Consider the following 27872-nt stretch of genomic DNA (forward strand, 5'->3'; position numbering starts at 1 on the left):
AAAAACAGGCAGAGAAACACAGAAAAATATATAACTTAGGTTTTATTTTTGATATCACAATTATGAGTTTATGCTAGAATACAGGTCTGAAAAATTTTTTCATTTAGTTATTTCTCTATGCCTATATACACATTTATATATTTTTTAAACTGCATAATTCTATTGAATGAATACATAATAATTAACTTACCCACTTACCCATTACCCTAATAATTTACCAGTTAAAACATTTTTTTGCCATCATATGTTCACCTACCTTTGCACACTTTGTCTGAAGAATTTTGATTCAAATTATATATATATATATATATATATATATATATATATATATATATATGACAAGTTGTATAACTGACCATGGAATTGTCTTTTCACACTTTCACCAAACTTGGGTATTATCATTCTCCTGTGGTTTAAAATCAATCTATTGGGGAAAAGTGGATATATCATCACTTTATTTTGCATTTTTCTCCCTACTAGTGATATCGTGTGATTTTCATTAGCTGTTTTATTTCACCTTCTTTGAGCTGGCTGTTAGCTTTGTCCATTTCTCCCACTGCAATGAAGCATGCTTCTTTTTCTATCGAGTTGCAGATGTGACCATGACTGAGCTGTAACAGTGCTCTGAATATCAGGATTAGCCTTCATTTGTTGCAAACATATCCTTTCGGTCTCTCATTTGTCTACTAACTTTGACTCTGATGTTTTCCGCATAAAAATCAGCTCCTGGGTCGTGCGCAGTGCTTAAGAGGATAAGATGGTGGGAATATTTTAACTGTCTGGTACCTTAACATCTTACCTTTACATCTTTAACCTTTCAAGCTTCGGCAGTGTGCCGGGGAGAGATCGCGGTCTCCCCAGAGAGCTCAGTGTCGCTCCAATTCTCCCACTGCAATGAGCATGCTTCTTACCACACATATATAAGGAGGGTCTGAACCCTCCACACAGGCGGGAGAAGCCCGCGCCCATCTCCTGTAGAACAAGGAATGCAGTGCTCCTAGTTTCTATGCCAAAGTAGAGGGGCCATGTCCTCTGGATAAGAGCACTTCTCACGCACTAGCCAGTATGGCTCAGTGGATAGAGTGTTGGCCTGCAGACTGAAGGGTCTGGGGCTCGATTCCCATCAAGCACATGTACCTCCCCGTTGCAGGTTCGATCTGATCCCTGGCGCTGGTCTCTCACATTGATGTTTCTTTCTGTCTCTCCTTCTCCCCTCCACTCTCTCTGAAAGTTGATGGAATCCTCGGGCGAGGATTAATAAATAAAAAAGAAAAGAGAGGAAAGAGGTTCCCTCACAGGGCCCTCCAGTGGACTGCAGCAGTCACAAGGGAGCCGGAGAGCTCAGAGTGCTCTTCTAGGGCAGGGGAACTACTAAAGGACACGGGCTTGCTTTTGGGTGAAGAAAGTGTTCTAAAAGGAACTGTGGCGATGGCTGCACAACTCTGACCACGTCCATGCGTCGTGTACTTCAAGTGGGTGAACTGTGTGGTGTGTGAATTACATCTCAATGAGGCTGTTACAGATACACACTCTCCACCCGTCTCTCAATCACTATTGCTAATGTGTGAACACAGCATCGGTTCTCTTCCCGCAGCACTGAAGCCTCATACTCTCTGCCTTGGGCCATCGCGACTGCTCTCCTTATGCCCTTTGTGTCTGACAGCTCCTGCTGCTCTGCCCCCTCCCCTGCCGCTACTGCCACACGTTCTGGGGGTAGGAAGGCATTCTTCCCGGAACTCCCTAGCTCCTTCCTTTTAAAAAAAATTTACTGTTTTTTTTTTAGAGAGAAACATTGATGTGCTGTTCCACTTATTTAGGCACTCATTCGTTGAATCTTGTACATGCCCTGACCAGGGATCGAACCCGCACCCTCCCTGGCATGTCGGGATGACACTCTAACCAACTGAGCTACCCAGCCAGGGCTCCTAGCTCCTCCTTTAGATTTCTCACGACGGTACATGTCACATACTCATCACATACTGTGCATTTCACTTCGTGTCTTCCCCCACCTGATCTGTAAGAGCAAAAACTCCTTGTACATTTTGCACCCTAGTGTGTCCTCAGCATCTGAAACAGTAAGTGCTCAATCAAGGTTAGCGGAACGAGTACTACGTTCCTTGTTTATCACAATTCTATTGCTGCCTTTACAAATACAAGGACTTTTACTGGAACATCAGTGAATTTACATATTTAACGTGGGGAGAAATACCTTTGCCAGACTGAGTCTTTCTGTACAGACACGTCTACCTTTAAAAAGTAAGTTTACGTTTTAGCGTGTACATTTATACACTGATTGCAGTATACGTTTCTCTGTTTTTGGATCAGTCTTCAGTTTCATAGAACAAGATGGGAAGATTTATATTTATTTTACGCTCTAGAACAATATAAATATCTCAGGAATTGCCCATGGTGCATTTCAATCGGTCACAGCGTTGAACTACCTCTCCCCGTTTGTTCCATGCTATGAATCTATTTGAGTTTCCTAGCTTGTTTGGGTTAGTGTTTAATACTCTCCCCTGGCTAGTCCTCCATTCTACCAAACGACTTTGTCCTGATTGGCCTATTCTCACTGCTAAGTGCACTGAGGAGCCTCCTCATCATCAGTGCTACTCATATTTATTCACACGGAGGGAGCGGTAAGTCGCCATGTCACCCTGTGGGTCACAGACTCCTTCGATTCTCAGTGTGTTCACCTTTCGTATCTACACGCAGAGTCGAGAGCCCTCTGTCTGCTCTGAAGACTGCAGGTTCGTCATCTTGACCTACTGGTTCCTTTTCCTTGCAGGTGGACATATCTGTAAGGCAGCTTTTACTCTAAGGGCACTAACTATGTGCCAAGGATTATGTGCTGAGCCCTTTAAATGGTTCACCTAACAGTCTTCAAAACCTGTGTTTTGAATGGAAAGTAATATGAGCACATTTTAGTTTTTAAGAGGTTAAGCTGGCTACAGTGTTAAAACTATGTACTTGAGGGGAGCAAGAGGGAAAATGGCTGTAACGCTATTTGCAAAAGTCTTGGACTAGGCTGACGGGACACAGACTGGGGAGTGTGGGTGGATTCTAGAGGCCTGGGGAGACTGAACTAGAGGACTCGGTGGCACGTGGGCGTGGAGGAGGGACGAGTGGAAAAGGAGGAGGAGGAGGATGACTCTCCCGTATGAATTCGCTGGTGATGCGCGAGATGTACGCTCTGCCGAAAGGCCTTCCCACATTCCTCGCACCCGTAGGGCCTTTCTCCAGTGTGGATTCTCCGATGCAGCGTCAGGTGGGCTACCTGGCTGAAGGCTTTGCTACATTCCTGACACTCATAAGGTTTCTCTCCCGTATGAACCCTCTGATATAGAGTAAGGGATTTGCGGTGGCTGAAGGCTTTCCCGCACACATTACACTCGTAAGGCTTCTCACCTGTGTGACACCTTTGGTGACAAATCAGGTACGCCCTCTGCCTGAATGCCTTCCCACAGTTGAGGCATTCGTACGGTCTTTTCCCAGTGTGGAGTCTCTGATGTTGGACCAGATAGGAGCCATCGCTGAAGGCCTTCCCGCATTCCGTACATTTGTAAGGCTTCTCGCCCGTGTGAACCCGCCGGTGCTGGGCGAGGTGTGCGATCTGGCCGAAGGCCCGGCCGCACTCCTCACACTCATAAGGCTTCTCTCCTGTGTGTGTTTTCCGATGCTGGGCAAGGTGGGCGTTCTGGCTGAAGGCCTTGCCGCACTCCTGACACTCATAAGGCTTCTCTCCCGTGTGAACTCTCTGGTGATGAGCCAGGTGTGTGCTCTGCCGAAACGCCTGCCCACATTCCTGGCATTCGTAGGGTTTCTCCCCGGTGTGAACTCTCTGGTGAAGAGTGAGCGAGCCGCGGTGGCTGAAGGCTCTCTCGCAGAGCGCACACGCGTACGGTTTCTCTCCCGTGTGAGTTCGCTGATGTACAGTCAGGGAGGAGCCATGGCTGAACGCCTTCCCACACACGTTGCATTTGTAAGGCCTCTCTCCAGTGTGAATTCTCTTATGCTGAATGAGTCCGACGTGGTCTGTAAAAGCCTTCCCACAGTCCACGCAGCCAAAGGGTTTCTCTCCCGTGTGATAGTACCTCCGGTGGCGGATGAGAGACGCATTCTGCCTGAAGGCTTTCCCACAGTCAGCACACTCATAGGGCCTCTTTCCCGTGTGAATTCTTCGATGATGAGCCAGGGAGGAGCAATCGCTGAACGCCTTCCCGCACTCAGTGCACTCATAGGGTTTCTCTCCTGTGTGGACCCTCTGATGCTGAGCGAGGTGTGCAAGCTGGCTGAAGGCTTTGGTGCACCGCTGACACCGATAAGGCTTCTCCCCAGTGTGAACTCTCTGGTGTTGAATGAGATGAGCATTCTGGCTAAAGGCTTTCCCGCACTCGGCGCACTCAAAGGGTTTTTCTCCCGTGTGTGTTCTCTGATGTTGAGCTAGGTGGGCACTCTGGCTAAAGGCCTTTCCGCACGCAATACATTCATAGGGTTTCTCTCCGGTATGGATTCTTTGATGAAGAGTCAGTGTAGAGATTTTGCTGAAAGTTTTCTCACAGTCTTTGCATTTCAGAAGTTTCTTTCCTCCACAGACTTGCTTGTGTTTTTTAACAAATGCCTGTGCTTTTAAGCTTTCCTTATCTGTGTCAAAATTGTATGTTCTCTCTTCAATGGGAAATATGTGTTTTACATAAGAAAATGTATTCCGATGAAAAACTGTCCCAGGTTTGTTAGAGTGGTCTTTGTTCTCAATGAGCGCACCTATATGATTGACCGTCTCTTGCCTAAACCGTGGCTTCTGACTTACCAGGACCCTCTCAAACAGGTCTTCACCTTTCCAGTTTTCCCCTAATGTGGAACACTCAAAGTTATCAGAGCTTGTAAGTCTTCCCATTATCGTTACCTGGGATAATTTTTCTTCGTAAATGTCCAGGTTTGGAGATAATTCTTTGGTCATCCACACACACTCCGAGTCTGAAAGGCAGTAAGAAAGCAAATGGCTCCTTTATTTAATGCTAGAAGAACAAAAACTTCTCAAATGAGACCAGGGGAGTCAAACAGTTACTGAAGCCCACAGAGGTTAATGTTCTGACAGTTCTTAGATGAAGTTAGGCAACGCAACCTAATTTGACATTTCTCAAATAAAGTCTCCTTTGCTATGGTGTATTATTTCTTTTTTAAAAAAACCTTTCTTTTAAAATAAATTTTTTAAATTGATTTCAGAGGAAGGGAGAGGGAGTGAGACAGATAGAAAACATCAATGATGAGAGAGAATCATTGATTGTCTCCTGCACAGGCCACAACTTGGGTTTGTGCCCTGCCTGGGAATCCACCTGTGACCTCCTGCTTCATAGATCAATGCTCAATCACTAAGCCACACCAGTCAGGCTATGGTGTATTATTTCAAGAAGACTTTTAATTAAAGATTTTATACCAATATTTATAATTGAGATTTGTCTGTTAATTTCCTTTCTTGGTACTATTTTGGTATCAATGCCATGCTGTCTTTATTAACACATTTTTTTTAATATATTTTATTGATTTTTTACAGAGAGGAAGGGAGAGAGATAGAGAGTTAGAAACATCGATGAGAGAGAAACATCAATCAGCCGCCTCCTGCACATCTCCCACTGGGGATGTGCCTGCAACCCAGGTACATGCCCTTAACCGGAATCGAACCTGGGACCTTTCGGTCCGCAGGCCGACGCTCCATCCACTGAGCCAAACCGGTTTCGGCATATGCTGTCTTTATTAACACATATTTAAAACTTCTTTTTATTCTGTCACAGAACATGTGAACCAACAATGATATTTTTCCTAAAAGCTTTTATAGAATCTATTTGTGTAATTATTTGGAGTAGCTGCTTTTCTTAGATGACCGTCTGCATTTCTTCTATTGTAACTGGTCTGTTGAAATTCTCTCTCTTCTGGCATCAGTTGTGGTAATTTATGCTTTCCGAAAATATTATCCATTTAATTAATCTAAGTTTTCAAATTATCTATAGAGTTGAGGAAAATAGATTCCTATGATTCTTTTAAGAACTTATGGACTGTTAGTTGTTTACTATTATTTCTTTTCTTGTGTTTTCTCTCATTTGTCCTCACAGTTTATGTTTTATTGGTTTTCTAAAGAAGCAACTATTTGATTTAATTTCATATATACTGTTTTCTAATACATTTACGAGAGAGAGAGAGAGAGAGAGAGAGAGAGAGAGAGAGAGAGAGAGAGACATCGATTACTTCATGTATTTATGCATTCATTGTTGATTCTTGTATGTGCCCTGACCGGGGATCGAACCCCTAACCTTGGTGTCTCAGAACGATGCTACCCAGCCAGGGCAACAATCCTCTTCTTGGAAATATGATAACTGATATCAGGAAAAAGCCACACTATAGCCATGGAACAAATTATAACCATCTCACGGAGGACCATTTCCCCGCAATGTATATCTTATACACTGTTAACTCGTTTTCTAAACCAGAAAAACAGCTTTCATGCAGGGCAGGCGAAAATACATAATTAAGTTTGAAGAAAATAAACTGAGGCACAAATCCTAATTATGACAATAAAAGTGGAAGAAGATTGCCCTAACTGGTTTGGCTCAGTGGATAGAGCGTCAGCCTGCAGACTGAAGGGTCCCTGGTTCAGTTCCGGTCAAGGACACATGCCTGGGTTGCAGGCTTGATCCCCAGTAGGGGACGTGTAGGAGGCAGCCAATCAATGATTCTCTCTCATCATTGATGTTTCTATCTCCCTTTCCCTCTCCCTTCCTTCTGAAATCAATAAAGATATATTTTATTAAAAAGTGGGAGAAGATATAGAGGCAGGAGGTAACATTAGTGAGCTGATCTGTTCACCTTTCATGTGGGTATCAAAAGGTGGTATTCCGAGTCTCCTGTGAATTATAAAATACAGATTCAAAAATACATAAAAACATAAAGGTAACACCTTGTGGGACTGAAAACATTTCCAATTCACAGGGTGGGATGGTGTGAAAGGAGAAAAACCATATATAAACAACAAAGCAAGAAGAAATAATCACAGGACAACAAAGGAAAAATAATTAAAAGTAGAAGGAAGAACACAGCTATAGTGACTGTTAATCCAATAAACACGTTTTTAAAAAAGGAAAAGTTTTAAACAACTGAACACAAATTTGTCTGAGGGATCCAAAAATGCTGACTGTCAGGAATGATTGTAACAATATGGCACGAGGTCAACATAAGTGGAACATAACAGTGTCCAGACACAGACTATGGGATCTGCAGGAGATCAGTGAAGGTCCAGGTGGCACATCGTGCCAGTGAGGAGGAGAAGACAGACTTAAAAAATGGAGTTAGAGGCCCTGACTTGGTAGCTCAGTTGTTAAAAGTGTCTTCCTGATACACCAAAGTCATAGGTTCGATCCCCAGGCAGGGCATATACAACAATCAACCAATTAATTCATAAATAAGTGGAACAACCAATTGATCCCTCTCCACCGCCCCCCCCATCATCTCTCTCCATAAAATCAATAACCTTTTTTTTAATGGAGTTAGAACAAGATGTTTCCATTTGGGAGGAGCTTTTAGAGTTGTTGTCCAACAAGTCTTAGAGAGAAGAAACATGGTGAGAATAGCTTCCCCAGTGCTAGCAATCCGGTACTTACGTGGGCACAGGCCTCCTGCCATCTTGCCATCCGTCACCCAGGGCTCCTCACCCTGCTCCAACAAGGAGATCACGTCTGGCTTAGACACGCAGAGACCTGCATAGAGGAAAAGAGAAGAAAATGGGCTTTGCTGTGGCTATTGCAGAATTATGACCCAGTCCAGACGGTATGGAGAGAAGAGGGACGCGGTAGGAAAATGCTGAGAAAGCCGTGAGAGACAGCCGAGGCGGGAAGATTCCTGTGGGGAGTAAGGGAGGCAGGCACTCTTACCCACGGAAACCAGGGTCCTGTAGTTCTCCAACATCACCTTCCTGTACAGAATCCTCTGAGAAAGATTCAGGCACTCCCACTCATCCTGGGAGAAGTCTATGGCCACATCTGGGAAAGTCACTGCGTCCTGAAACGACACAAATGCAATCTTGCTCAACCAGTGTTCACGTCCCCACTCGGGGGGCTCCAGGGTAAAGGGTTCTGCTGCTCACACTCAGGGGGAGGAGAGAACGTGTGTAAGTAATTGTACGGGGGTCTAACTGACCCAGGAGTGGGAGTTAGTTCCTGGACAACTTTTCTGTCTAGTTATATTGTATAAATTAGGAAAGATAAAAACATATGAGAGCCATTCTCTGCTCTTGGAGCAATTCTATGAAATTTATAAAAAATGTCGACTGCATTAAAAACAGTATCATTAAATATTAAATATCTGATCTATATTCGAAGCTACATCACCTTTCTACATGGAGGAATTAAAGAGCTCTGGGACTGCAAGGGAACATCTGAAGGAAGGACGCCAACCTGATGAACATCATTTCAACCTACACAACATATTCTAAGAAATCTTAATGTTCTTAAGGTGTTAAGAACTGTGCCCAGCCCTGGCCGGTTTGGCTCACTGGATAGAGCGTCGGCCTGTGGACTGAAGGGTCCCGGTTGGACTTCTAGTCAAGGGCACATGCTCAGGTTGCGGGCTCTGTCCCCAGTAGGGGGCGTGCAGGAGGCGGCCAAACCATGATTCTCTCTCATCATTGATGTTTCTATCTCTCTCTCCCCTTCCCTTCCTCTCTGAAATCCATAAAAACATCCTATCTAATAAAGCGGGGATATGCAAATTGACCATCACAAACGCTGGTGGCACCCAGTCCTTTCAGCCCCGCTGGCAGGGGGGGCGGTGGAGAGTGGGGGCGCGGCAGGCGCACGGTGCAGCTGGGCCCGCTCTCAGCCCCCCAGCTACCCAGGGCCAGCCCGGGGCACAGGCAAGCCTCGGATGCCGGCTGCCCAGCTGCCCAGGGCCACCTGAGGCTTGTGCTGCCGGCAGTGGCAGCAGCAGAGGTGTGATGGGGCATCATCACCCCCTGATTGCTGGGTCGCCTCCTGCCCCTCAGGGTTCCCAGACTGTGAGAGGGGGCAGGCAGGGCTGAGGGACTCCCCCTCCAGTGCATGAATTTCATGCACCAGGCCTCTGGTATTTATATAAATGTTTGCTGCCTTTTCATTTCCCCAGCAGGCTGCTGGCTCTCTGAGAGCCAGATGGGCACATAGGAACCAGGCAGGTGGCAGCTCTCCGATTCCTCTAAGGACTGTATGCTCTGTAGTCAGATGGCATACAAACAGCTGAGCGCGGGCAATGAAGAGTGAACACCAAACAGGAAGAAGAGGCGGCTCCCAGAGACACGGGGCGGTTGGAGTCCGACCCTGGGACCCCAGCACTCATCACAGAAGGAGGAAACAGAAACCAGGCCCCAGGGTGGAACTACGAGGCAGACACTTTTCAGAAGAAAACAAACATGACCAAACCCTGGAAAGCAAAACTACTGTAAGGAGGGAAGGGGGTGTGCTAACTCACCGGGGTCATGGCTGTAAGAAGGTCAATGCCCATTGCCGCCTCTGCCTGGCTCCTCATTCGAAGGGCTCTACCCCTCGAGCGCAAAGCTGGGGGAGGAGAGAGGAGGAGTGAGATGGAGCAGCTCTAAGAACCGCAGCCCAGAAACTGCCTTCAGCTCCCTCTTTTCACTCTCTCACTCCCACCCACCCTGCCCTCAGCCCAGCCATTCGCTGGGAGACAAGGACGTTACAGCTGGGGTTCTGCTCTGCTCGGCTTTTCAGGCTGAACTCGACCTATGCCCCCCTCCCCTCAAAGCCACTCATTCATCAACAACAGAGATGCATCAGGTGGGCTGCGTATATAGGGTGTCCCCCAAAATGTGTGCACACTTTACAGCGGAAAGCTCAACTCTGAAAATGAAACGTATTTTAATAAACACTGCCGTTATAATCATTCAAAGTGTGTGCATGCATTTTTGGGAGGCACCCTATCTTTACACTCCCGATTTAACCTTCTCGATCTTCAGTGAAAACAGGAAACGCCGCCAATTGGGATTGGGCCATATGGGGTCGGACACGCCCTGGAGCCCTTCCTCGGTCCCTCCCCAGCCCATTGGCCTGATCGGGACTGGGTGAGAAGGCCCTAATCACCCTGATCGCTGGCCAGGCCAAGGGACCCCACCCATGCACGAATTAGTGCACTAGGCCTCTAGTACAATGATAAAGAAATAATATACAAGAACAAACTGTGTTAAAAAAAAAAAAAGTGTTTAAGAGCACCCACCTCCAGCCCTGGTGAAGGGGACTGCATGAGAGCCAGTGCAGCGGGGCCTCTGGAGTCCGCGGGCCCCGGGCCCGAATCCTGGCTCCTCCCGGAAGCGGTTACTTGTCCTCTCTCAGGTGTCAGTGTCCTCACCTGTGAGGGGGAGACAAAGCAGTTCTGCATCACCCTGTTCTGCGGTTTGGGGTTAATACCCCCCCAGAGCCTCAGAACTGTCTCCCCCACCGTGCATGCAGCGACCATCAGCTACCACCGTGCACGCAGTGACCATCAGCTACCGCCACGCACGCAGCGAAAAGCAGTGGAGCACGTGGCTGTGACCAGCACTTCTCGGTTTGTAAATCTGACTTGTCAGTGACAGCTGACATTCGGAAATTTTTTTTTTTTAATATATTTTACTAGAGGCCCGGTGCACGAATTCATGCACCAGTGGGGCCCCTTGGCCTGGCCTGTGGGATTGGGCCAAACTGGCTCTCTGACATCCCCCAAGGGGTCCTGGGTTACGAGAGGGCGCAGGCCAGGCTGAGGGACCCCACTGGTGCTTGATCTGGGCTGGGGAGGGACAGGGGAGGTTGGCCACCGGCGGGAGGGACCGAGGGAGGGCTCCTGAGTGTGTCTGGCCCATCTCGCGCAGTTCCCATCAGCCAGACTCCAGCAGCAATCCAACCTACTGGTCAGAGCATCTGCCCCCTGGTGGTCAGTGCATGTCATAGTGAGCGGTTGAGTGGCCTTAGCATTCATTAGCATATTATGCTTTGATTGGTTGAACGGACAACCGGACACAGCATTTAGGCTTTTATTATTATTATTTTTTTTTTTAAATATATTTTATTGATTTTTCACAGAGAGGAAGAGAGAGAGACAGAGAGTCAGAAACATCGATGAGAGAGAAACATCGATCAGCTGCCTCCAGCACATCTCCCACTGGGGATGCGCCCGCAACCCAGGTACATGCCCTCGACCGGAATCGAACCTGGGACCCTTCAGTCCGCAGGCCGGCGCTCTATCCACTGAGCCAAACCGGTCTCGGCTATTATTATTTTTTTAATTAGCAATAATCGCACCTTGGATAAACCTCATTGGCTACGATACTGCCACTACACAAAGCTAGGCTTTTATATATATATATATATATATATATAAAATTGATTTTTTTACAGAGAGGAAGGGAAAGGGATAGAGAGTTAGAAACATCGATCAGCTGCCTCCTGCACACCTTCTACTGGGGATGTGCCCGCAACCAAGGTACATGCCCTCGACCAGAATCGAACCTGGGACCCTTCAGTCTGCAGGCCGACGCTCTATCCACTGAGCCAAACCAGCTAGGGTGACATTCGGGGATGTTATCAGGCCCAGGGGACAGCACTCCTTCCCCCTCGCAGTGCTCCCCGGAGGAGAGGGAGGGGCAGGGATACTTTCCTTCATTTATGACAGCGATGGGGAATGTCCGGCCTTGGGGCGCGGAAGGCCCCCCAAAATCACTTGGCCTGGCCCTGCCAAGGTATTGGGGTGAGGTAATTACATGTCTGACCAAATGGGGCAGGCTAATTTTTTATCTTACTCTATTGACTTCAGGGAGGAAGGGAGAGGGAGAGAAACATCAATGATGAGGGAGAATCATGGATCGGCTGCCTCCTGCACACCCCACACTGGTGGGGCGGGGGGGGGGGGGGGGATCGAGCCCGCAACCCGGGCATGTGCCCTTGGCCAGCACCGAACCAGGGACCCTTCAGTCCCCAGGCTGACGCTCTACCCACTGAGCCACACCGGCCAGGGGCTCATTTTAAAAATATATATATTTTTATTGATTTCAGAGAGGAAGAGAGAGAGATAGGGAGATAGAAACATCCATGATGAGAGAGAATCATGGATCAGCTGCCTCCTGCCCTGGGGATGGAGCCCACAACCCGGGCATGTGCCCCGACCAGAATCGAACCCGGGACCCTTCAGTCCTCAGGCGACGCTCTACCCACTGAGCCACACCGGCCAGGGCCAGGGGCTCCTTTTCGAGCTGGAATTCTCTAAGGCCCGGGCGTGACGCCATAAACACCTGAACGGCCCCTGTCAGGAGGAAGGTTCCCCACCCGGGGGTGACGCGGGGCAGGACTCCGACACCTAAGGACTGAGGTGCCCCCCCCAAGAGCAACAGCGCGCGCACAGGGGGTGCCCTCCCCCCTGGGTCCTCGGCGACGCCCGCGAAGACGAGGGAGGGGCGTGTGCGGTTAGGTGACCGACCGCCCGCCCCCCTATCCCGCTCCTCGGACGTCCTCCTCCTCCGACCCCCGGCCCGGTTCGGCCGCGCCCCCGCCACCTGGCGCGCTTACCTGGGCCCTCGGCCCTCGGCCGCCTCGGCTGCCCCGCCCCGCCCGCCGGCCTCCCGGTTTGCCACGCTGGCCTCGGGGCGGCGGGGTCCGAGGGGGACGGCCTCCCCGCGACGGCTGCAGCCCCTCAGCCCGCCCGGCCCCGCCCGCCCCGGCCACTGGGACCGCACCAACTATGACGCGCTAGCCGCCCGCCCACCTGCCGCCGCCTGCACTTCCCTTCACACGCCCCTTCACGGCCGCGCACACGCACGCACGCGCACGCACCGACGTCAGCCACGCCCACCGCCCCTCCCGCTGTCTCCTCAGAACCCAACAGACGGGCTCGCTCACGCCCCCGCTCCGAGCCCTGGCCGGAAGTGGGCGTGTCTCGGCGCAGCAATGCCCCCTGGGAAATGTAGTCCCCGCCGGGCGGCAGCGAAGCCGGCGACGGAGCTGTCGCACACGGTTCCCCTCCGGTCCTAGTGGTCACCATCTCCTACAGGTGCCTCCTGGTCCGGAATCGAACCTTTTGGAGCCCGCTCAGCCCTGACTCTGGGTCCCCGAAGCACGGACCGCCTCTATGGAGCACCCCCGCGCTTGGGGGAGAGGGGACCACGGGCAGGCTCCGGAGGCTGAGAGCCACCAGCTGGAGGGCCTCGGGCGAGCGAATGGGGTACAGGGCGCTTAGGGTGTCCCCTAAGATGCATGGATGGGCCGTGCGGGGCTCAGAAAGGCGGGTCCAGGGGACGGATGGCGCCTGCAGGGCAGGAGGGCTTAGATTTCGCCTGCTGCTCTGTGCACTGCGATTTGTGACTCTGGGATTGTGGGTAGGTCACCTGTCACTCAGTCTCCCTGGCTGCTGATCTCTACCCCCTGTGCCCATTTCGTCACCCCCTGGCCGGCCCACAGCTTCTCGGTCTTGTTTAGGGCCGTCTTCCCGCCAACTGAAAAAGCGTCTGGCATATCGTCAGGTGTCCCCTAAGATGCATGGATTTTACCTCCAGGAACTCCACCAAGTTCTCAAGCTAAAAATCAGGGTACCTGGGTGTGGGCGAACCTTGTTGCTTGGGGCAGAGGGTGGGAAAAGTAAACCCTTTGACAGAGCTCAGAGCATTCTCCGTAACAAAAGCCCTGCACGCCAAGGAAAACGACACACTAGCAGCGGTTCTCAACCTGTGGGTCGCGAACAATGAAAATACATCCTGCGTATCAGATATTTACATGACGATTCATAACAGCAGCAACATGACAGTGATGAAGTAGCAACGAAAATAATTTTATGGTTGGGTCACAGCATGAGGAGCTGTATTAAAGGGTCGCGGCATTAGGAAGGTGGAGAACCACTGCTAGGGCATCGCTGGGCCCGGAGGGCCAATTGGGCAGCTCCAGCCCCTCTAGCCCTCCTGTCTCAATAAGAGCTAAGAAGCACTTCTGAAGGTCACAGCCCAAGAACTCAAACCCACTGAGAAACTGAGAGTTAATCATAGGATACAGAATGCTTCCCTTTCCTCATACTTTACTATCACACCAACAGGGCTTCAGTCAATCTTAGCAATTACAACAAGCAGCAAGACAGACATACGCGGATTCTATTTAAGACGTTCCTAGGGAAGTCCAAATAGAGCAGGGGAAGAAAAACAAAACAAGGAAACCGAAGAAATCAAAGTATGTGGCACTTACAGGTACATCAAGCATTAAAGAGAGCCCAGCTCCCAGCCAGGTTAACATAAAACTTCACGCTAAAATTCTGATTACCTTAGTTTCTATTACCTGGCACATTATGGCCAGCTATCAACCAAAAATTACAAGGCATGCACAAGAAAAAACACAGTATGAAGAGACAAAGCAAGCATCAGAACGAGGCTCAGATATGGCAGAGATTTTGGAATTTTCATGCCAGCAGTTTGATTAATCCTATATAATAAAAGCCTAATATGCGAAGTGTTTGGTCTTCCGGTTGTTCATTCAACCAATCAAAACGTAATATGCTAATGATATGCTAATAATATGCTAAGGCCGCTCAACCGTTTGCCATGACGTGCACTGACCACCAGGGGGCAGACGCTCAATGCAGGAGCTGCCCCCAGCTCGCAGGCACCAGTGGGGGCCCCCAATCGCCCTGCCAGTCACCCCAAAGATCAGCCCTTATCGCCACCCAAGCCTAGGGACCCTACCTGTGCATGAATTTCATGCACCAGGCCTCTAATCTTTCATAATCCTCTCCCGTTGGAAGTGAGCTGGGTCTGGTGATCCACTTTGTATGTGTGTGTGTGCAACCCACTTCTAATTAACTCAATTCTAACCCAGGAACGTCAGTTGTAATGTTAGTTTACAAAAAGACTCTGGCGTCTATCTTGGGTACCTTCCCTTACCTGCACACTTTCTAGGAAGCCAGCTGCCTTGCTGTGAGCTGCCCACGTGGGGAGAAATTGATGTGTCCAGCCAAGTCAGAGCGGACTCCAGGCCGGCCAACAGTTTAAATGAGCTTGGAAGATGATTATCCTACAGCAGTGATGGCGAACCTGACACCTTGACACGCAAACTCATTTTTTTGGTTGATTTTTTTTTTTTTGTTAAATGGCATTTAAATATATAAAATAAATATCAGAAATATAAGTCTTTGTTTTACTATGGTTGCAAATATAAAAAAAATTTCTATATGTGACACAGCACCAGAATTAAGTTAGGGTTTTTCAAAATGCTGACATGTTGAGCTCAAAAGGTTCACCATCACTGTCCTACAGTAGACACTTTTAAAAAAAAAAAAAAAAAAGTATTTTATTGATTTTTTACAGAGAGGAAGGTAGTGGGATAGAGAATTAGAAACATCAATGAGAGAGAAACATCGATCAGCTGCCTCTTGCACATCTCCCACTGGGGATGTGCCCGCAACCAAGGTACATGCCCTTGACCGGAATTGAACCTGGGACCCTTGAGTCTGCAGGCCGACGCTCTATCCACTGAGCCAAACCGGTCAGGGCTACAGTGAACACTTTTGATGACTACATCCTGCTTCTTTATAGTCTGATCATTCTGTAGTACCAATTCCTATACAAGCTAGCTTTCTTTGGTTGAAAAATGATAACTTTTACTTAGAACTGGAAGTTAAACATTGGAAGAATGCCAGGTGCCTTGCAGATTTAAAGAACAGAATGAAACTAGGATGTGAGGAAGCAGTCATTTTAATGGATCAGAGTGAGAGGCAGAGAGGCAGAAACCTTCAGGCTGTTGCCAGAGGACAACTCAATTACAACTACTTCCAGTCCAGGAGGGATATTCCACGTAGTTAACAGTGGGTACCGTATGGAACCCAATCAACACGAGTACTGACCGAAAGAAAACACACACTCGGGCCACACGGAAAGCCGGATATTGACCCCGCTCCTGTCCTGGTGTCTCCAATCACACCCAGAGGATGACAAATCCGATCGGCTTAACTGAAAGCATGTGACTGGCAGTTCACCAGAATGCAGAATGAAAAATGTGGGAGTGCCAACAAAGAGCTAGAAAAAGTGTGTGTGTTAAAGACAAAAACAGATTTCAACATATATACTGAAAAATATATACACAAATATGCAGATACATGTACATGCAAAGATATATATATATATATATGCAATTCAGTATTAATTTTGACTCTATGAGTTGGTCCGACGGTTGTGGGTTATTGTTAAGCTAATTTTGACTCTATGACTACAAGTGACTACAAGATCACTTTACACATAAGGTTCTGCAAACCACAAATTTTATTTAATAGATTGTGGACAGAAAACTCTCCATAGAAACACACACAGAGCTTAACCTTTTATTTTATTTTATTTATTTTTTAATTTATTGATTTTTTTACAGAGAGGAAGGGAGAGGGATAGAAAGTTAGAAACATTGATGAGAGAGAAACATCGATCAGCTGCCTCCTGCACACTCCCTCCTGGGGATGTGCCTGCAACCAAGGTACATGCCCTTGACTCGAATTGAACCTGGGACCCTTGAGTCCACAGGCTGACGCTCTATCCACTGAGCCAAACCGGTTAGGGCTAGAGCTTAACCTTTTAATACTGACTGGACAATACAGGATTGAATAATTATAATTTAATCTGCTTGGCAGGACACTGAAATCTTTTTTGTCATAATTAAAACAATCTGCCATAAATATTATTTACATCTCCCCATTTATTCCAAAAGGATAACATTAACAGATTTAGAATGACCGTTTCAAGAGAAATGCACATTCATGTTGGTAAGTCTTGTTGTGTTATTTTCCAAAAAGATACGAGACTCACTTACACAGCTAATGATGAACAAGTGCCTGTTCTCCCCACTGATACCAGTGCTGGATGGTATCCAAATCCTAGATTTTGACCCATCTGAGAGGCCAATTTGTTTTAATTGGTAATGGCTAAGAACTTCACAAATTTTCTTTGTTCATGAGAATTCTTCAACTGTGACAGGCCTGTTGGTACACACTGTCAACTTCTTCCCATTGCTTTGTATGTGTAATAGCACTTTGTTCCTAAATGACATAATTTGTTGTTGGTTTTCCCATATAAGTTGTATATATTTTCTACCAATTGTCTTTTATACCTTTTCGGTGCCTTTCTCAATGCTGAAGTTTTACATCTTTATTTGGGCCAACTTGACTCTCTAACAATGTGTTCTAGGACTCCATGTTCTACTAAATAAATCCAACTGTATTATATACAATTGTATTACATTCCCCTGGAAGGTGTAAATTTGCTGGTTTTTTGTTTTGTTTTGTTTTGTTTTTGGAGAGTAGACAACAGACTGTCAAACATCATTTCCCCAAAATTAAAAACCAGTCTTTTTATAAAATTTCAAATGCAAAGAAACTTATTGTTAAAATGTCTGGCTATACTTGACAAATTATCTTTCCTCGTGTGGTTTTAAAAAAAAATTTCAAAATAAACATATCCTACTGGGACTCTTTTGGGAAAAACACTTTACAAATATTTTAATAGTATCCAGTGTTTCATCTAGAAAAATATATTTCTCTTTATTCACATTTTATATTGTTCAATGTGGTTTAATAGTTTCCCATCACCTCTATTTGAAGTCGCTTGACAGTTTTCATGTTGATGTAAAAGTTGTATTTTCCTTGAAGAAATAATTAGAACCTGTTGTATATTACTTCTCTGTGCTAGAGCAGGGGTGGGAAAACATTTTCTGTAAAACGATAGTAAATATTTGAGGTTGTGCAGGCTGTATTTTGTATGTTGCAGGTACTCAACTCTGACCTTGTAGAATGAAAGCAGCCAAAGGCAATATGTAAAAAAATAAAAATGTGTGGCTGTGAGCCAATAAAACTTTACACTGAAATACAAATTTCATATAATAGTCATGTTGTCATAAAATATTATTCTCTTAACTTGTCCAACCATTTAAACATATTTTAAAAATTTAGGTCATGCGCCATTCAAAAACAGCCAGTGAGACTTTGGCCATGAGTCAGGTTGCTCACCCCTACTCTTTCTTGTTGTTAATCCTCACCTGAGGATATTTTCCCTTTGGTTTTTAGAGAGTGGAAGGGAGGGGGAGAAACAATGATGTGAGAGAGACACATTGATAGGTTGCCTCCCGCATGAGCCCTGACCAGGTGCAGAGATCGAGTCTGCAACAGAGGTACGGGCCCTTGACCAGAATCAAACCCGGGACCCTTCAATCCTTGGGCTGACACTTTTTCCAATGAGCCAAGTTGGCAAGGGCTGCTGACCCCTACTCTTGATGAGTATACCTCAGGTTAATGGTTCCTGGAAAGTTTAAGAGAACTCATTCATGAGTCCAGGTGACTTTCAATAGATCAAATCTTGCCAAATTTTCTAATTCTCGAGTAACATGTCTGTAGTTTTAACTTCATTCATATAAAGCTTGCGTTTTCTGATTGTTCCAGGTGGCCTACTCATCCGTATTCCCTGCACACTTCCTAAGACTGTTGTCAGATGTAAAGCTAAATTTTCTCACCAAGTGCACCTTACATTTATGCAGATAAGGTGGAAACCCACAACACGAACTCAGCAAAACGGAATCAAGTTTTAAAGCGACATAGGCAAAGCTTCATGGACTTCCCCAAACTCATCTTCCCAATCTAAAACCTTGTTCCGCCTGGTCTTGTGTTATGCACCATTTTTATTCAGAGCTAACTATGGCAATGCTTCAATGTCCCAAAATAATGTTTTAAAGGAGCTAAAGTCACTCACACTTCGTGTGGACGAGGCACTGTTCTAGGAGCGTCTTAGGCAGTAGCCAGTTTAGAGGACCTCAATGCAAGTTTTTACATCAGAAGTGAGCGAGTTACATTCACACCCACATCACCCTGACTGCCACGTGAAAAACAACCTTGTCAAGGACAAAAACAAAAGAGCAGAGACCAGTCTATACACTACTGCAGTAGTCTAGCTGGAAGAACGATACTGAGATTATGGTGATGGGAGCGAGGATGGGTTCCAGAGATATCTGGGGAAAAGATCCACAGGATCTGACGTGGAAGGTAAGGAGGGGCGTGCGGATGACTCTCCGGCATGAATTCGCTGATGAGCAAAGTGTGTGCTCTGCCTGAAGACTTTCCTGCTTTTCTTGTAGTTATAGGCCCGCTCTCCGGTGTGGACTCGCTTGTGTTGATTGAGGTGTCCAATCTGGATGAAGGTTTTCCTACACTCCTTGCATTCATACGGTTTCTTTCCGGAATGAATCCGCTGATGCACGCTAAGGGACTGGCGATGGCTAAAGGCTTTGCCACAGGCAGTGCACTCATACGGTCTCTCTCCGGTGTGACTTCTGCGATGACAAATCAGGGAAGACTTTGTCTTAAATGCCTTTCCACACTCAATACATTCATAAGGCCGCTGGCCCGTGTGAAGCCTCTGATGTTGAGTACAGGATGAGTTATCACCGAAGGCCTTCCCGCACTCGACACATTTATAGGGCTTCTCTCCGGTATGAACTCTCTGATGCTGAATGAGGTGTGTGGTCTGGCTGAAGGCTTTCCCACATTCCTTGCACTCATAGGGCTTCTCTCCCGTATGAGTTTTCTGATGCTGTGCGAGGTGAGCCTTCTGGGTGAAGGCTTTACTGCAAACTTTACACCCATAGGGCTTCTCTCCAGTGTGAATTCTCTGGTGAGTGGCGAGCTGTGAACTGATGCTGAAGGATTTGCCACATTCCCCACACTCAAAGGGCTTCTCTCCAGTGTGAATTCTCAAGTGACTAGCAAGGTGTATATTTTGCCTAAAAGCTTTCCCACATTCTTTGCACTTAAAAGGTTTCTCTCCAGAATGCACTCTTTGATGTTGAGTGAGGGATGCGTGATGGCTGAAGGCTTTTCGACAAACATCACATTCATATGGTTTCTCTCCAGTATGAATCCTTTGATGAACAGTAAGGGATGAGCCGTACCTGAAGGACTTGTCGCACACATCACATTTGTAGGGTTTCTCTCCAGTATGAATTCTCCTGTGTTGATTAAGTCCTATGTGGTCACTGAAGGCTTTCCCACAGTTGATGCATTCAAAGGGTTTCTCCCCAGTGTGATAGTACCTCCAGTGACGAATAAGGGATGTGTTCTGTATGAAGGCTTTCCCACAGTCAATGCATTCGTAGGGCTTCTTGCCAGTGTGACATCTTTGATGTCGGGCAAAGGATGAGCCATCGCTAAAGGCCTTTCCACACTCATTACATTTATAGGGTTTCTCTCCGGTATGAATTCTCTGATGAACAGTAAGAGATGAGCTCTGGGTAAAAGTTTTCTTACATTCATTACATTTGAAAGGTTTTTTTCCTGTGCAGATTCCTGTATGTTTTATCGCCACTGTATTTTGGGGGAAACTTTTCTTAACTGAATCATGGTTATGAACTCTCTCTTCTGACACGTCCAAAGGGAACCATCTTCCAGATTTGTTATACGTACGCTCTCTTTCTTTAGAGAGGGTTTTGCTATTAGTGACTGTTTCTTGCCTGAATTGTGTCTCCTGGCCTACCAGCTTCCTTTCAAACACACCCTCAGAATCCCAATTTTCTCTGAAAGTTGAACATTCCAGATTAGTGCTTAAAGTTCTGTCTGTTAGCACATCAGCAAATAAATCCTGCTTTGGAAATAATTCCCGGGTCTCATGTACAGATTGTTGGCCTGAAACATATCAAGAAAACAAATATTCCCTTTATCATGGACTAGAAAAAAAATATGCTAAAAAGAAAACTGTAAATGGGTTCACTAAATGGTGAATTAAACCACATAAACTACGCATTTGTAAAAGCTATTGCATTTAAACATGCAGACTACAATGTATATGAGAGACCCCAGACTGAATCCATACAGGAACCTCAGGAGACACGAGAAGAAAATATATATGTGAACTGGTTACATATCCAAAGAGCGGGAGTTGAAAAAAACGTTCTGCAATCACACCACCTAAAAATATACCCTATGACATTCGCTGACTTCAATTATTTCACTCTCTGTCTATCTGGCTTTGGATGCCACGGCAGTCATCACATCACAAAAGTTGTTCTAAGAAACAGGCCAAACGCACAAAAAGAGACTGCACTCTGTAACGTGCATTAAGAATATCTGAAAGCCTGATTACTGCCCTACGACCAGGAAATGATGCTTCTGTAAACCATATTTTATTTGAGTAATTTCAACAAAAGCAACATTATCAGTTGATGGCCAAAGCTTAGTAATCCCATTGAATCATTTTTACATTTATGAACCTATTTGTTTACTTCCCATGAGCCTGATAAAATCTTCGCTTCTTTCTTGGCCATTTAATGAGGATAGGGTCTTGCAATTTAATTTCTCATTTTGAGGAGATTGTTTTTATAATAATGGTGAGTCTTAATATTATAATTAATTATGCTCAGATGTACTACTGAAAAAATATATGTTTTATTCCACATTTTCAGGTTATAGGGAGGAATGTATATATCTGAACACCTTTTGCTAAATCAGTTAGCATATACCCAAAATTGTGCATATGTAGTTGTATCTTAATAAATATACATAGATGAAATTGGTATTGGGAGATGATGCAGAGAGACAAATGTCTGAAAAAAGATGATGGTAAGGTAGGGAAAAGGAAATATTCTTTTTTTAAATAATAAAAAAACACCGAAAGCTTTCCTTCTTAGATCAAACCAAATAAGGATGCCTTTTTCACTACTTCTATTCAACACTGGTTTGGAAGTTCTAGCCAGAACAATTAGATATAGAAATAAAAGGCATCCAAATTTGCAGATGGTATGATCTCATATACAGAAAACCCTAAAGAATTCACAAGTAAAGTGTCAGAGTTAATAAGCTAATTAATCAAAATTGCAGGTTACAAGAGCAACACACAAAAATCACTCCATTTGTATACACTCAGAATGAACACTATGAAAAGGAAATTATGAAAAATAATTCCATAAGAAATAGCATTAAGCCCTAACCAGTTTGGCTCATTGGCCTGCAGACTGAAAGGTCCCAGGTTCGATTCCGGTCAAGGGCATGTACCTTGGTTGCGGACACATCCCCAGTAGGGGGTGTGCAGGAGGCAGCTGATTGATGTTTCTCTCTCATCAATGTTTCTAACTCTCTATCCCTCTCCCTTCCTCTCTATAAAAAAATCAATAAAATATATATTTTTAAAAATAGCATTAAAAGAAGAAATTAGTTAGAAATAAATTTACCCAAGGAGGTCCAAGAATGATGCTGAAAACTACAAAACATTGCTCAATAAAATTAAGAAGAGTTAAATAAATGGAAAGACATCCTGTGTTCATGGATAGGAAGACTCAACAATTTGTCATGGATAGGAAGAGAGCAAGAAAGAATTAAGTAAGCAACAGAAAGGAGACCAAAGGGAAAAAAAGAAAGAAAAAAGAAACCAAGTATATTATTTAATATATCTATTAATAAAAAGAAAAACTAAGAGTAAAAGTGGTCAACAGAGTAAATGCTTCTATTAATGAAGATACCACCCAATTTAAACTACTGTACAGCAAGAAACATCATGGAAACTTAGAGACCACACAAAACTAAGAAAAAAAATGTATCACATTCACCAAACAGGATTTATATTCATACTGTATAAAGGCAAGGAATTAGGACCCAATAGAAACGTAGGTAATGAGTATAAAGACACCATTAACAGAATCTGAACTCCAAATGGATTTAAATGAATACATTCTCAACATCACAAGCTTCTGGGAAATAAATATTAAATAAAACTCCATTTTCATTCAACAGCTTGGCAAAAATGGAAAAAAACAAAACACACGAACCAACCAAATACTATTGGGGAGATGTTTGTCACCAATGGTTCAGCACTGTATCCGTGAAACTTTAAAAACATGTGTACTTTATCATGCAAAGAGATCTGTGCAAACGGGACCACTTTTTAAAAACTGGAAAAGACCTAAATGTTCAAATGTCCTCAATAGTAAGTCAGGTAAGTGAACTGTATCTATATACTGTAATACTAGATAGCCATTAAAAAAAAAAAGAACTACATGTATCAAGTTTCTAAGGACATAAACAGAAGGAGAAATTACAAAAGAATACATGAGACTATGTAAAAATTTCTGAAGTTTTACATTTTTAAAAGGTCTACCTTAAAACAAAAACTCTTATTACCATACTAGAGGCCCGGTGCACAGGATTCGTGCATTGGTGGGGGGCGTGGCCTGCGGAAATCGGCCCACTGTGGGAGCGCTAGTCATCCCGGTCAGCCAAGCAGTGCTCCCACTGTGGGAGCACACTGACCACCAGGGGGCAGCTCCTGTGTTGAGCGTCTGCACCCTGGTGGTCAGTGCACGTCATAGCAACTGGTCAACCAGTCATTCTAGTCGTTCTGCTGTTTGCGGGATTTTATTATATAGGATGTGAAAATAGTTTGAGACAGAACATCAAAATACTAGTATGCTTTACAGAAAAGTCCCTGAGACTATAAAAGACATGAACAGATAAGTGGGTGTAAATGAGAAACATTTTATAAAAGGATAAAGAGAATAACCAAATTCAGGGAAAGTATTCAAACGTTTTCATAATAAAAAAGTAACTTGCGGCCATAATCTTTCTTCAAATTATTAGTAAGCATTTTCATCAAAATACCCGATGTGCTGAGGACACAATGAAACCCACACTCCTGGTCATCGCTGGAGTTGCTGAAAGCAAAGCAGCTCTCAGAGCCTAGCCGACGTCCAGGTCCAGGAACACAGCTATCCCCAAAGCACCTGGTTGCCCCTTCCATAGGATGCCTACTGTACGCACATTTTCCATAACAACAGATGTGAAGTAACCTAACCGGAGATGTGCAACATGGAGGGCGTGTGAAAGTATCTGTGTGCACGACTGAGCACACACTACAATCCCCACTATGTTCAAAATACGTGTTTATCATGCCTTGAAAGGGGTCAAAGTTGCTTTGATAACATATTGTGTTTACAGGGTCATCCAGACAGGTGATAGGATTACACTTTCTATAAACCGTTATTTGTCAAAGAAATTTCTTTGCCTTCCCTTGTGTAGCAAACAAGGAAGAGACCCCCCCACCACTGACGCCTTCTTGCCATCCGACTTCCGCCCACCCTGTCCAACTACAAGAACGCCACCGGGATCCTCTCCTTTGCCCCTGCAATGCCTTATGGGAAATTCTGCAATTTCTACCTCATGCCAGTTATCCATGAATACGTCTTCTCCTCCCGTTATTAGAGTAATGGTCTGAGTAACGTATTCGCAAACTCCGTCTCTCTCCAACACCTGCCAATGCCAAGCAGAGTGGCCCCTCAATGAACTGTCAATTGGTGGTTCTCAGAGGAAAGGACGCATATGAAGTGAAGGGGCCTCTGACCGAGGAGGAGAAAACCTTTGGAAGGCAGCGCAAAAGCCCACGGGGCCAGGAAAGGTCACCTGAGGAACAGAGTGGCTGACGCACGTCCGAGTGGCCAGAAACAGGAGGAGGGCTACCGACAGAGTCACCACTCAGGAGGAGGTGGAGGAGGGGGAGGAGGATGAGGAGGAGGATGAGGAGGAGAACTTTGAAGAGGCAGGCCTCAATTTTCCCTCCAGCCCAACAGGCCTGGGCAGCATTGACCCCTGTGCCTTAGCAAGGACGCGGCCTCCAGGGCAGCTCCCCCTCCGCTGTGAAGGCTTTCCCGCGCCCGCCTCCCGTGCTCACCTGAGAAGAGGCCTCCCGCCTGCTCTCTCTTCACCAGCCAGGGCTCCCTCCCGCGATGCAGCCGAGAAGGCCACTGTGGCCGGGACACACAGCGCCCTGCGTGGACAAGGACAAGGGTCCGTCACGCTCGTGGCCTCTGCAGAGCCAGCCCCTCGGCTCCAAGAGGAAAGTGTCAGCACAGGAGGAGCAGGAAGAAGAGTGAGGAGGCCCTGACAGCACAGAGCGCTTTACGCACAACGAAGACACCAGCTTTCCGCTCCACCAGCAGCAAACGCTCCTCGGAAACCGACAGCAACGGTTCAGCCCGACACCGCAGGGCGCCCACCACGCACACATACCTCAGCACCGAGGGGGGGAGTCAGGCTGGGAGTGACGCCTCACCTGCCTCCAGGTCCGGGCTCCCCCGCGTCACATCCTTAGGGAAACTCCCCTGAGCCAGGCGGGGCTGCTGCGAGGAGTCGCTGGCCACCCGCGTGCTGGTCGCCAAGCCCTGAAACGGCACAGACGGGCCGTGACCCAGCCATCCCCGGGACCCGCAGCGGCCTGGTGAGGCGCCGGGCCCACACCCTGGGAGAGACATCTGTCCGTCTGTCCAGGAATCCTCGCTTAGCTCCCGAGTGATGCAGGTCGTGGGGGCTGGACCGAGTGACAGCGCGTGCGTTTGGGGGGAGGGAGAAAACAGGAGGCCCTGCTCTGCAGTGGGAAACGGGTGATTCTGTGGAGGAGGATGAGCGCCCAGAGCATGGATTTTCTCCTGCGACTGAAGGCCGCCCCCCCAGCTCGCGGTACTCAGTGACTCAGGGGCTTCCCTCAGGTAGAAGGAAGGGGAGCGCCTACTGGAGGCTCCCTCACAGCAGCACATGCTGCACGTGTCCTGACTTAAGCAGACTGCTGTGACTCATCGCACTAAAGTCCCCACTTTTCAGAGCATCACGCCTGCTCACTCCTTCTGGGCGGAGCCTGTCTGCAGGCAGCGCTGCATTCTGAGGAGAGCTTCCCCCCTGGCCGGGGTGGCCCAGTGGGTAGAGCGCCAGCCTGAGGACCGAACGGACCCGGGTTCGATTCAGGTCAAGGACATGTACCATGGCTGCAGGCTCCTCCCCAGCCCGGGCCCTAGTCGGGGCGAGTGCAGGAGGCAACCAACCCATCGATGTGTCTCTCTCCTGTCGCTGTTTCTGTCCTGCCCTCTCTTCTACTCTCCCTAAACACCAATGGGAAAACATCCTGGGGCAAGGATTAACCAAAACAGCAAAGGAGAGCGTGTCCCACACTCACTGCGGGCTCGGCCTCCTTCCTCCCATGCAGGACGCTGTCTCCCTGGGTCCGAGGACTGCCCGCCTGCGCTGCTGAAACAGGAAGCTGCCTGGGAGCCCTCTGCTCTGCCTCCTTCAACGCCACCTCCTGCCAGCTGCCACCAACACGCCCTCTGCCCCCACGCGAGGCCCCACTTACCGGCTGCCTCTGGAGCAGAGCCTCGCCATCCCAGCGCTGCCCCCGCCTGGAGCCCTGCAGGCGGCAGCTGGCCCGTCTGTGCAGCAGCGCTGTCCTGGACCGCTGCTCCTCACACGGGCCCTCCTCCGCGGGCACAGCCTTCCCGCCTGAAAGACAGCACGACAGGAGGCGGCGCTTGCACTGGGGTCAGGGTGAAGAACACCCCACAGGCAACCAGAGGAATCAATCCTCACAGGAGCGCATCACTGCGAGAGCTGTTCCCTGATGAACCAACCTCACTGAGGTTCCCCCGCTTCTGTAGTTTTAACTCTGCACACGGTGAGCCTCCTCACCTCAACGCTGACACACCAGCCGTCAGCAGGGAGGGAGGGAGAACTGGGAGGTCAGCTCAGAGATGGGCATCTAGGATGCAGTGTGGGGGTACCGACCAGGGGAAGGGAGGCCACTGGAGGAAATGCCGTCTCATCCTTACTTGAGTTTACTCAGCAACACTCACTGTGACTCTTCCTCCATTTTATTCAGCAAAAATGTCTTCTCCAGCTCACTAGCTTCCTGCTTTATTACTGATAAAATTACTACTAATAAACATGGATGCTCAATGAAACGCTTGCAGGAACACACCATCTAACCCTCCTGAACCACATGGGGGCCCCCGTGAGCCACCGTAACGTATGCCTCTGGGCCCCTGTCCTGTCAGCATGGCCTGTTCCTCTGAAGTGTGAGCGGTAACAATTGTTTTTAAAAAGCCCATGAACCAGACATTTCATCAAAGATGAATAAGATAGTGAACATGACACCAGTGTCGGCCAAACATGCTTTAAAGATCTGAGACCGCGTGAGTTTGACCATCAAGGGGCGGGAAGGAGCTGGGGAAGACGCCCGGAGCAGCGGAGTGCGGGTATGTTAGAGCAGCGGTTCTCAACCTTCCTAATGCCGCGACCCTGTAATACAGTTCCTCATGTTGTGGTGACCCCCAACCATAAAATTATTTTCCTTGCTACTTCATAACTGTAATGTTGCTACTGTTATGAATCGTAATGTAAATATATCTGATATGCAGCATGATCTTAGGCGACCCCTGTGAAAGGGTCATTCGACCGCCAAAGGGGTCACGACCCACAGGTTGAGAACCGCTGTGTTAGAGGGGCGGAGCTGGAGAGCAGAGAGGACAGATGAAAGCGCGGGGCGTCCATTCCAGGGGGACTTCCTTGCCCTCCAGGCCCCGAGCTCAGGGGCCTCCTGATGACCCCGCCTGCCTGAGGTGGCTGACCTGTGACCCCCAGTGAGTGGGCCCCACCTGGTCTCCCACGCTCACCTGGGCACCGGCCTCCTGTCAACCCGTTCTTGGCCATGCAGGGCTCTGTCCTCTGTTCCAGGGAGGAGATAACATCGGGCTTAGAGTGGCAGAGCCCTGAATAATAGAGAAATGGGAGGTGGTCGTGCTGTGGATCTGAGAGGAGAGGCTGGAGAGGGCGGCCTGCAGCGGACAGGGGAGGTGGGAGCGAGGGGGGCGCCCGTACCCAGCGACACCAGGTTCCGGTAGTTCTCTAGCATCACGTCTCTGTACAGGGCCTTCTGGGCGCAGCTCAGCCGGCCCCACTCCTCCTGGGAGAAAGCGACGTCCACGTCCCCAAACGTCACCGCGCTCTGGAAGGACAGACCACGTTTCCGCTCGGCGGGTGTGCAGGTCCCTCATGACAGG

General features: G+C 47.4%; 1 protein-coding gene and 1 non-coding gene across 2 annotated transcripts; both read right to left on the reverse strand.

The window, feature by feature from the left end:
• Positions 1-125: 125 nt before the first annotated feature.
• Positions 126-27810, reverse strand: ZNF470 (zinc finger protein 470). Its single transcript, XM_070402493.1, has 11 exons — positions 27691-27810; positions 27486-27581; positions 26171-26316; positions 25100-25208; positions 24719-24814; positions 18992-20688; positions 10252-10360; positions 9490-9575; positions 7920-8046; positions 7650-7745; positions 126-4974 (listed from the first exon to the last, which is right to left on the reverse strand). The coding sequence occupies exons 1-11, from the start codon at positions 27722-27724 to the stop codon at positions 3083-3085; spliced, it is 4488 nt and encodes a 1495-aa protein (XP_070258594.1). The 5' UTR covers positions 27725-27810; the 3' UTR covers positions 126-3082.
• On the reverse strand, positions 11218-11357 carry LOC139000402 (U4 spliceosomal RNA). The gene has a single exon (XR_011469579.1). It is a non-coding gene; the product is annotated as a U4 spliceosomal RNA (small nuclear RNA).
• Positions 27811-27872: the final 62 nt, after the last annotated feature.

Source organism: Myotis yumanensis, unplaced genomic scaffold (assembly GCF_028538775.1).
Source record: "Myotis yumanensis isolate MYYU_CA2020_CCGP unplaced genomic scaffold, mMyoYum1.0.hap1 SCAF_23, whole genome shotgun sequence".
NCBI lineage: Eukaryota > Metazoa > Chordata > Mammalia > Chiroptera > Vespertilionidae > Myotis > Myotis yumanensis.

Bases quoted from the DNA above. Each gene is read 5' to 3' on its own strand.
- ZNF470 (XM_070402493.1), bottom strand. From the start codon at position 27,724: ATGCTAGAGAACTACCGGAACCTGGTGTCGCTGG. The intron at 26,317-27,485 runs GTGAGCGTGGGA...GCTGTCTTTCAG, and splicing joins GACAGGAGGCCGGTGCCCAG to GCGGGAAGGCTGTGCCCGCG. The intron at 20,689-24,718 runs GTGAGCACGGGA...GATATGTTTCAG, and splicing joins GGCGGGAGGCCTCTTCTCAG to GCCAACAATCTGTACATGAG.